Below are 10653 nucleotides of genomic sequence, written 5' to 3'. Positions count from 1 at the left end.
CATGAGAACCAAAACATTTATTAAATTTGCAAACTACAACATTGATGAAACTTAGTTGATAAAATTAAAAAATATTTCAAAAAAATATAAAAGGAAAACAAATATTTAAATTAAAATATATTTTAAATGTTTGTTTACTTCAATCTTTTCAATTCTAATGAATCTCTTTTTTATAGACTAATAAAAGTTATAATACATCACTTGATCAAAATGACACAAAGAACAAATAATAAACATAATAATAAAATTTTGACATGGATTTTGTATCTTTTGAACTTCAATATATGTTGGATAGTGACAAATAAATATTCATAGCAATTACATTAAATTTTTATATTGTAGTAAATAAAATTTATTTATACAATTAAAGTGAAAAAATTACAGTATGATTAATAATGAGTTATAAAATAACAAATAATTAGATAGAATATATCGAAATATTATTTTACATGATGAAAATAAACAATAAATAAAAATATTAAAAAACTAACAAATGTGTGTTTTAGAAATAATTTGAGAGACTATTGAAAGAAATTGCACAAAAGAAATCAAATGTATAACTAAGGTATGATAAGATGAAAAATACCTTAGAGAACTAATTATTAAATTATGTTTGAAGTGGTTAAAATTAAATAGAAATATCATTAGTGACCAATTACAAATAAATTAGTAATTAAATTGGTCACTAAATCAAGTACCGATTCGATCATTAAATCGGTCACTAATTTAATCACTGATTCAGACAATAAATCAATTACTACCACCAACGATGAAAAATATTGACTGATATGGGTTAATGACTAAATCAGTCACTATTTCATGTTTTTCTTGTAGTGAATTATCATATACTATTCCTAAATATCATTATATATATATATATATATATATATATATATATATATACATATATACATATATATATATATATATATATATATATATATATATATACATATATATATATATATATATATATATATATATATATATATATATATATATATATATATATATACATATATATATATATATATATATATATATATGTATATATGTATATATATATATATATATATATATATATATGTATATATGTATATATGTATATATATACATATATACATATATATACATATATACATATATACATATATACATATATATATATATATATATATATATATGTATATATATATATATATATATATATATATATATATATATGTATATATATATATATATACATATATATATATACATATATATATATATATATATATATATATAACTTTAACCACTTCAAACATAATTTAGAGTGAAAAAACTACAGTATGATTAATAATGAATTATAAAATAAAAAATAATTAAATAGAATATATTAAAATATTTTTTTACATGATGAAAATAAACAATAAATAAAATATTAAAAAACTAACAAATGTGTGTTTTAGAAATAATTTGAGAGACTATCGAAAGAAATCGCACAAAGGAAATCAAATGTATAATTAAAGTATGATAAGATGAAAAATATCTTAGAGAACTAAGAAAACTTTTCAAATATCAACATATATACTCAATAGTTGAAAAATAACGAAAATTATTTTAATGAAACAAAAGAGTTCTTTAGATTAAACAAAAATTAATAATAATAATAAGTAAATAATTTTTGTTATATTACCTTAAATTGAGAGTATAAACATTCTCATGTGAAAGAAAAATATATAATAAATAAAAATATTAAAAAATAATAGAAATATTCAAATGTGAGGCATAATTTTTTTTAATTAACATACATCATTTTAACATAATTACATAAAGGTTATGATAAGATAAAAAATATATTGGAGATGCAAATGAGTTTCATGACAAACCAAATAATTAAAAGAAATAAAAATTAGAATATATATATATATATATATATATATATATATATATATATATATAGGGTTACTTCATTAATTGTGAATATTTTAATAATTTAAACGAGAATGGAGATATGGCGGGGACGGGTATTATGGCGGGGATATGTACATCTCTATACCCAACTGAAAAAGTCGAGGATTACCCATACCCATACCCATACCCAGTCAATGCGGGGATTCTCCGTCAAAACGGGGACGGGTTCGGGCAATACACACGGGGACGGGTTTATTTGCCATCTCTAAACCCACCTAGTAATTAAAAATGCAAATCGCATCGAAAAAAAAAAGCTTAAATACATTTTTCGTCCTTATTTCTGTAGTGTTTGTTGTGGATGATCCTCATTTTGACAGAATGTTTAAAATGGTCCTCATTTTTACTGAATATTTAAAATGGTCCTCATTTTCGCAATTCGTGTTTTATTTGGTCATTTTATGTGACGCCGTTTAAATCAGTAACGGAGCACTATACAAGTGGCACGGTTTGTATTACGTTGCATTGGGGTGTGTTACGTGTAATGTACAGATGGCTCATTAACGTTAACTTTTCAATTTGGGGGAAATTTTGCAATTAGGGCTTGAGTTGGATTGCAGTCGCACTTTTCATCGTTGGAGGCGATTTCTTCATCTTCGTCTTTCTTGAATTCGAATTTGCAGAGGAATCAGCTAATACTTGACATTTCATCGTTGGATTGCAATTGCGCTTTTCATTTCAATTCTCTAGTTAATCATCATCAACGAGGTAAGTGGGTTTAGGATTTTCTGGGTTGTGTTTGCTTGTGGGTTAGGGTTTTCGTAATTTTATTTTGAGGTTTGTTTGTGCTTGGATTGATGTTCTGTATGGTTTCTAAATTACCACACCTATACAGTACACGTAGCACACCTCAATACAACGTAATACAACTAGTGCCACCTGTACAGTGCTTCGTTACTGATTTAAACGATGTCACAGAAAACACAAACACGAATTGCAAAAATAAGAACCATTTTAAACATTCGATAAAAATGATAAACATTTTAAACATTCTGTCAAAATAAGAACCATTCGTAACAAACATTACAAAAATAAAGACAAAAAATGTATTTAAGCCAAAAAAAAATAAAAGCTTTATTAACTAATAAAATGATAATAAATTTATCAAAACGAAAACAACTATTTATTAACTAATGCATAAACAAATAAAAGTTTTCCCCAGATACCATGAGGTTGGCTACAAAGTCCAAGGAACCGACTTAATTTGCAGAGTGAATAACTGCAAAGTACGTGTCATTATGTGACACTGCTTTTAACGTCTTATAAATATTATTATCCTATCTTCTCATTTCTATTTCCTAAACCCGAAAGGAAGATAAAGACAAATTGATTGAAGAAACCATACTTGTGAGAAGTATCAAATGGAAGAAGATGGAACAAATGTTGAGAGCTTGATTCCTCCTTCAAATCTGAACTCAGAAGATGCATCTGAAAGAGAAGAAGAGGTTGAGAAGGTGAAAGAAGATGATGTTGGAAAAGAAGAGAAGGATGGTGGTGGTCTTATTAACAATTTCATTTCTTTCATCTCTCACCATGAAAGTGCTTCTGCTGCTGCTGCTGCTGCTGCTGCTGCTGATGATGATGATGGAGAAAAGGGAGGGGTTGAAGATTGTGAAGAGGGAAGAGGAGGGGTTATCAGAAAAATGGTTTCAAGTTTCTTCCATCAAAGTGAAGGTGAAGGGGGGGTGGTGGTAAGGGAAGAGGAGAAGGAAGAAGAGGAAATCATGGCTGATGAAAAAGTCAAACGCTTCAAGACAGAAAATGGAGGCATCATTCATAACATTTCTTCTCATTTACCTCCTTCAGTACCAGGTAAACAAACAAAAACTATGTATCTGGTTTTTCTATTACTTTTATGTTCTTTTTTTTTTAACTAAAAGTTTGATGGTGAATATTTTTTATTTACACAACGTTGTTGTTTTAACAGATAGTGCAGTTCCCACAGCAGACGAGGCCACTTTCTTGATTAACTCTCTTGTTCGTGACTAAGCAGAGCAAGTTCTTCAGTTTTTTTTTTTTTTTTTCTGAGATTTTTTTGTTTGGTTGGTTTATGATGCCACTTGTAGTTTTTGTTAGTGTGAAGTGATTCAAAATTGCAGATGTTGATGATTTATAATCACTATTTGGTCTTTTTTATTTACCAGTATTTTGCAGATGTGGATGATCAAAATTTTAAATTTTAAATTTATTAATGGTTATTGACTAAATATATATGATAGTAATTGAAGAAAATATACTCGATCTTTAAAGGATCAAAATTTTAAATTTATTAATGGTTATAGACCAAATATATATAATAGTAATAATGATGGTGGTAAACATATCTTAAATAATAGTCAAATTTCTTGCAATGTTGTTGTGACAGATCTAATGTCGACATCACGATTATAGGCCGCGATAACAAATAGATTATTTTTATGGGTAATTTTAAAATATTTTTTGTTTTGAGACTAAATGTATATTTTTAAAATCATTATTTTTTGGAAATTTAATTTTCAATATATACATAATTTTAAAAGTTGGGATGGGAACCTTTTCCAATCACGTGGTTTTCAGTATAACGATATTTAAAAATATATTTAATTTACACTGACTTTTAGTTTAATCAATTTAGTAACTATATTAAATAGATTATTAACAACCGATTTATGAATTATAAGTTTCTTATAACTTACAAAAAGTGTAAGCCCTTTTTCTTTTGTCCCAGAGGTTTGGGCCTGACCCTTCGCAGGCCCAAGGGCAGCTCCTCTGAAGGACACCCTACCCTACCAGCCCCTTCATATTCTCACTTACCTCTGTTTCAGAAAAAAAAAACAGTTTGCTCTCATCTCTCTCAACGAAAACCAAAGGGCTCTGTTAGGGCATAAGTCCCCCCTTACCAGCTAGCTTCAATCTGCTTCGTACTCTCGGGTAAGTGAATCTCAACTTCGTTTCCCCTTTTTCCAGTATAAGAGTTATAGTCCTGTTATGGGTTCCTCTGATTCCCTTTTTCTCAACTCCGTGCATCTTGGTTTTCAGCTCTGTAGCTCGCTTCAGTGCCCTACTGTCTTAGTGGGTTACCATCCCTTGTGCTAGTGTCTAAAGAGGTAAGGGAAGCTAGATTTAACCGTTCATTTAGTTGTTGGGTGTCTAGTTGGTTTGTTCCATGATTATGAGCTTGAGAAGCATGTTTAATCGAATGAAACTGAGTTGCATGTGTTTTTGGGTGTTGGATGGAACTGTTACTCTGCTGCATGTGTGTGGACAGTGGCGAGAACTGTCAATCTCGCCCAGGCGAGCTCGTCTCGCCTAGGCGAGAGCGTCTGAGACTCACCCTGGTTCTGCCTCGAGCACTCGCCTAGGCGAGGGGCTGTGTTTTTGAGCGACAGGTCAGCTTGCCCAGGCGAGACAGTCTCGCCTAAGCGAGGGATCGCGAACTCTCCAATGACCCACTGTTGTAGGCTCGCCTAAGCGAGAGCCCGTCGCCTGAGCGAGACAGCTTCTCTCGTCTGGGCGACGACTCCTAGCTTGAGCAAGGCTGCTGCAGCGGGTGGTCCCAATTCTGTTTTTCTCTTTGATTGATGGGTGAATTGTGTGATTTATTTATTTACCCCTTTCTTTCAAAACCTAGAGCATGTGAATATATATACATGGTTGCTTGAATCTTATGAACTAAAAGTTGGTATGTTGCCATGAATAACACATGGATTTTGGTTGGTTGAGAACTTGCATGAGAATTGGATGTTTCAAGATAAAGGTGGTGGATATGGTATGAAACATGAATTTGGTGTGTGATAGGCGTAATTCCATGAGTCTTGTGGGGAGACCTCGTGGTGGTGTGTAGTGTATATATTAAGGTAAGGATTCAAGTAAGGACCGCATCCCGAAATTCTAAAGGGTCAGTGAGTCTCAAGTATAGCAAACTGACCCAAGTGGTGAGAGTAGCGGGAGACCCTAGTCTATGGCAGGATAATGGCCCTAGACGTTTAAAGGCTAACCTTGTGCGTGGTAGGGTGAAACCCATTGGCAATGGCTTTGCAGAGCAGTAGAGGCCACCACAAGTGCAAGCGTCCAGTGAATCTGATCTTAATATATGTATCCGGATAATCGAGTCATAGTGTTTTGCTTGCTTGTCATAACATGAATTATGTACCTCTGTGTGTATGTCTGGGAATGTTTATGCACTTATTCCTTTATACCATGATGAGTCTTATATTGCACTAGCTTACCCTTGCATTTTGTGTTGTTTCTGTTATGTTTTCTCTTTTGCGATGATCACCTTTTGGTGGGAGCAGATGAGGGGGAGGCTCGAGTTGGATCCGAGAAACGCAGCGGTGCGGCCTAGATTTCCTTGTCTGGACGTCTTAGGAGTAGTTTCATGGCCATGAGGCCTTTGTATTAGTTGCCATGAGGGCAACCCTTTTGCAAGACTGTTGAACTTTTAGATTATGTTTTCTTATGGCATGGTTGCATATCTATGTTTCCTTTTCAGTACTCCTATGGATAACTATATCAGTAACCCGTACGTGCTCTGTTCTTTTCTTGCTCGTTGTTATTATAACGGTGTGACGTTTATTTAGTAGTATGATCTTCTAAAATGGGATGCCACAAAAAGTGTCACCGATTTAATTATTATAACCAATTTTCAATAACCGATTTAAAATCTTGATGCGAAAAGGTATTTATATAGTGGTGATATGTTATACAATATATTGCTGAAGCAATTTTTGTTCATTCAAAGCATAAGAGTGAGTTTTTTCTCCACAACATAACACTGCTTTTGGAATCTCTTGTTACGCTAAGAATAAAACTTAAAAAAAGCAAAAGCTCTTTCAAACATGCTCTTAATAAAACATCACTGCATACACACGTCTTAGTTTGCACAAACTAAAACAAGAAGAAAACATGAAAACACAAAGGAGAAAGAAAATGCAACATATGTTTGATTCACCATCATGAGTTCAGCTACCTCATCCACCTTAGAGACTTGTACCTTTTCCCTTCACAGTGTTCATACACAAAATCAAGTTGAGGCACAACCCTTTCAAGGAAATTATCCACTATTTGCCAATACAAAAGCCTCCACTTTTTCAACAACATAAGGGGAAGGATGAAGATTCCAAACCCAAAAATGAATCCCAACTCAACACTCAAGAAATTTAACTCAATTGATCCATGCATTTCATATACTGGTGTTGGATCTGAATCTCTCACAATACCATTGCTGCAATCTTTCAGGGGTGGCCCACATAATCCTTCATTGCCCTCAAAATATCTTGCTTCAAATGTGTGCATTTGACCACCACTTGGGATTCTACCCCACAAATGATTAAATGAGAGACTCAAGTATGCTAGAAAATTCAAGTTCTGAAGCTCAACTGGGATTTCTCCACTCAGATTGTTATTTGACAAATCCATGGATTCAAGATTCCTCAAATTTCCAATTGATGAGGGGATATTGCTTGAGAAAGCATTATGGGACAAGTTAAGATTATACATCGTTGTCAAACTCGAAAGTTCTTGAGGTATTGGACCTTGAAAATGGTTACAGGAGAGATCCAAGGAAGTCAAGGCTGAAGGAATTTTGATCCACTGCATTTGTGTTGCTTTGGACACGATTGTGACTGAATTCAAATAGCGACCACCAAACTGGTTAGAAGTGACATAGTAGGCAAATATGTGGTCAGCCACAGTGTAAGGTTCAGTTGACAACAATTTGAATAATTTTAAGACAAGAAACTCGTTGATAACAGAGAACAAAGTATTGTAACGGATGTTGTCATGATTATCAAACATGTCAAAAAATAATGTCCCCTGCTCTTCCTGGGATTCTGTTTGGTTACCAATCATTTTTGTCCAGCTTCTCAATAATGCTCCTGGTAGTATACCAGTGAAGTTATTGTAGGATAGATCCACAATATGAAGCATCTCCCAATTGGTAGTGCTGTGTGGGCATGAAATGGAGCCATTGAGTTTATTTGACCTCAAAATTAGCACTCTCAGGGTGGAGATGTTCCTTAAGAAGCAAGGAAATCTGTCACTGAAGTGATTGTTTCCGAGATTTAAGACTTGTAAACTGTGACAGTTGGCTAGAGAATCTGGTATAACACCACCCAAGAGATTTTCATTGAGGTTAAGAAACCTTAGATTGCATGAACTTGAAATGGTATCAGAAATAGAGCCCTGGAGTTTGTTTCCTGCAAGGTTTAGTACTCTGAGGGTACTGTTCTTTGTCGTCAAACACTTGGGAATGAAGCCGTTGAAGGTGTTGTAGGAAAGATCAAGCAAGCGGAGATAAGTAAAATTGCAGAAGGTTTCATGGATTTTCCCTTGAAAGTTGTTGTTTGAAAGGGAGAGATAGTGCACAAAAGGGATATAGTTGTTCAAGTCAAGTGGGAAAGTGCTGAAATTGTTGCTTGAGTAGTCCAAATGGACAGCATATTCTGTGAAAGTAGGAATTGATCCAAGAAGTTGATTGGAATGAAGATCAAGAATGTATAGCTTGGAATGCAGATCATCAAAGGGCCCTTCCATAGTTGTGAGAAAATTGTTGGAAAGATTTAGATAAACCAGAGAGTCAAATCTCCAAATCCAGTTAGGTATTATTCCATGAATCTGGTTGTTGGATAGGTCTAAAGCATGCAACTGGGGGTGGTTTCTCAAGAACCCTGGGAATTCTCCTAACTTGCAAGAACCCAACAACAAATATTTCATGTTGGGAAATGATGAAATGTCATGTTCATCAATTAGAGTTATATCAACTGATAAATTGTTATGTGAAAGACCTAATGTATGTAAACTTTGTAGCCTCTGGATCCTGTCAAGCTCTATGGTGCCACTGAATTGATTTGCAGAAAGTTGTAGGAAACGAAGTTCTTGATGAAAGATAGATACAGGAATAGTGCCCTCCAAGCTGTTGCTGCTCAAGTCAATCAACTGTAACTTAGAGGAAGAAACATTTGAGAATTCATCCAATGGACCGTGAAATCCATTGTGAGAAAGGGTGAGTTCTTGTAAAGATGGAAGTGTAAAAAGTGACACAGGAATTTTTCCACCGAGAAAATTATCTCCTAAATTGATAATGAGGAGATTTTCAAGTCCCTCAAAATGAGTTGAAATGGTTCCTGTGAAGCTATTGTGAGCGAGAGATAAATATCTGAGATTCTTCACCATTCTGAAGGAGGGTAGAGAACCGGTGAACTTGTTAAAAGACAAGTCTAAGTAAACAAGTTGAGTGAGTTCTGACATTGAAATTGGGAGTGTTTCAATGAATTGGCAGTTAGATAGATCTAACACAGACAACTGCTTTAGATTGGAAATGGAACCTGGTAATTTCCCTGAGAAATTTGTGTTGCTAAGATTCATGGTGTGAAGAAGAACTGCATCTTCATGGAAGTTTGGCAAAGCTCCATGAAGATCCTTGTTGTTTGATACATCAAGAACATTGAGAGTTTGTATTTGGAAGATACCCTTTGGAAAATGGCCACTCAACCTGCAACTGCTAAAATTCAAAGACCTCAAATTCTTGAGCTTGTCAAAGTTCAAAGGAATGGAAGAGCTGAAATCATTGTAAGCAAGATTCAAATGCAGCAAATGATGCAATTGAAAGAGAGTGGAATTATGTAGTTCTCCAGAAATAAACTCCTCACTCAAATCAAGACCAGTTACATGGCCCATGCTGCATGTTACTCCATTCCATTGACAGCAATCACTGCTTTCGTTCCAGTGAACCAATTTGGTGGATGTGTTTGGGTTGAATACAAGATTTTGCTTTAATTGGAGTAACAAGAATTGGTCATGGTGAAGACAGTGGCATGTTACTACGAGGATGTTGAAATTGAAGCATATCAAGCACAAGGGTATGAAGATATTGAAGAAGATTTGATGGATTTTCATTGCAGATGAGTATTTGAACTAACCAGATTGTATGGATTTGGTGTTTGAAGTTTGAACACTCGTACTCCTTTTATAGATATTCTGAAACTCACTCATTGTTGACTAAATTATATATACATAAGCGTTGCACCAGAGTGAAAGTTGTTTACATTTCATCATCATTCTTTTAATTTCTATGATTTACGTGAAGGAGACGCTCATAAAATTAAAGAATCACTATTTTTTGTCCAAAGAAAAAGTATATTATATAGGATGTATCAATTATGAATGAATTTGAATTAGTTGTAAACAGGGACAGATTAATAATGCGTTTCTTTGGCTATTACTGGTGGTGAAACAATTTAACAAGCATGTAACATAAAATTGATAAATATAAGTTAAAGGTTTTTTTTTTTTTTTTTAACTAACATTAACTACTTTGTCGTTAAGATTTTATATTAATAAGATCATTTTTCGGCCAAATGTAAACTAGTTTTTTAGTTGTTTATGGCGTTGTTAAAATTATTTATTTGTCAATTAAAGATAAAAGTATTTATCCATTAATTATTGATAGGATTTCTCGTTAAACTATTTTTTAATGGATTTTAATCTAATTTGCTCTATTAAAATGTAATTGTTATTTTGGTTTGTGTGGGTCATCACACTCTTTATCTAATGATAACTACATAATAATACTATGTAAAAATTTGTATAATACATATATCATTTTAATATATTTTTTGACTCCAAATACATCTATATTCTTCAAAATAAGAATTTAACTTAAATCTCGTATCACTCAACACTCTACTACAAGAGTATAAAAAAAGTTAAATACAAAATTAA

At 32.9% G+C, this 10653-nt stretch overlaps 2 protein-coding genes and 1 long non-coding RNA gene across 3 annotated transcripts; 2 read left to right on the top strand and 1 right to left on the bottom strand.

Moving 5' to 3' along the window:
* Nucleotides 1-3208: 3208 nt before the first annotated feature.
* LOC114185926 (uncharacterized) lies at nucleotides 3209-4093 on the top strand. Its single transcript, XM_028073891.2, has 2 exons — nucleotides 3209-3765; nucleotides 3881-4093. Exons 1-2 carry the CDS (start codon nucleotides 3315-3317, stop codon nucleotides 3940-3942), a joined length of 513 nt encoding a protein of 170 aa, XP_027929692.2. The 5' UTR covers nucleotides 3209-3314; the 3' UTR covers nucleotides 3943-4093.
* A 586-nt stretch (nucleotides 4094-4679) lies between these two features.
* LOC146886048 (uncharacterized) lies at nucleotides 4680-6475 on the top strand. Its single transcript, XR_014994852.1, has 3 exons — nucleotides 4680-4863; nucleotides 4972-5039; nucleotides 6228-6475. It is a non-coding gene; the product is annotated as an uncharacterized LOC146886048 (long non-coding RNA).
* Nucleotides 6476-6771: 296 nt separating this feature from the next.
* LOC114184327 (receptor-like protein 7) lies at nucleotides 6772-9846 on the bottom strand. The gene has a single exon (XM_028071637.2). It carries the CDS (start codon nucleotides 9826-9828, stop codon nucleotides 6898-6900), a length of 2931 nt encoding a protein of 976 aa, XP_027927438.2. The 5' UTR covers nucleotides 9829-9846; the 3' UTR covers nucleotides 6772-6897.
* Between the last annotated feature and the right edge of the window lie 807 nt (nucleotides 9847-10653).

This window comes from Vigna unguiculata, chromosome 5 (genome assembly GCF_037176805.1).
Source record: "Vigna unguiculata cultivar grain cowpea cultivar isolate G323 ecotype 2 chromosome 5, ASM3717680v1, whole genome shotgun sequence".
NCBI classification, from domain to species: domain Eukaryota; kingdom Viridiplantae; phylum Streptophyta; class Magnoliopsida; order Fabales; family Fabaceae; genus Vigna; species Vigna unguiculata.
The sequence above is the reverse complement of the archived record's forward strand: the minus strand, read 5'-3'. Positions and strand labels throughout refer to the sequence as shown.

What these genes read in the sequence shown, in the direction of transcription:
- LOC114184327 (XM_028071637.2), bottom strand. Translation starts at nt 9,828, where the DNA reads ATGAAAATCCATCAAATCTTCTTCAATATCTTCATACCCTTGTGCTTG.
- LOC114185926 (XM_028073891.2), top strand. Translation starts at nt 3,315, where the DNA reads ATGGAAGAAGATGGAACAAATGTTGAGAGCTTGATTCCTCCTTCAAAT. An exon ending in TTTACCTCCTTCAGTACCAG is followed by an intron (nt 3,766 to 3,880) that starts GTAAACAAACAA and finishes TTGTTTTAACAG; the next exon opens with ATAGTGCAGTTCCCACAGCA.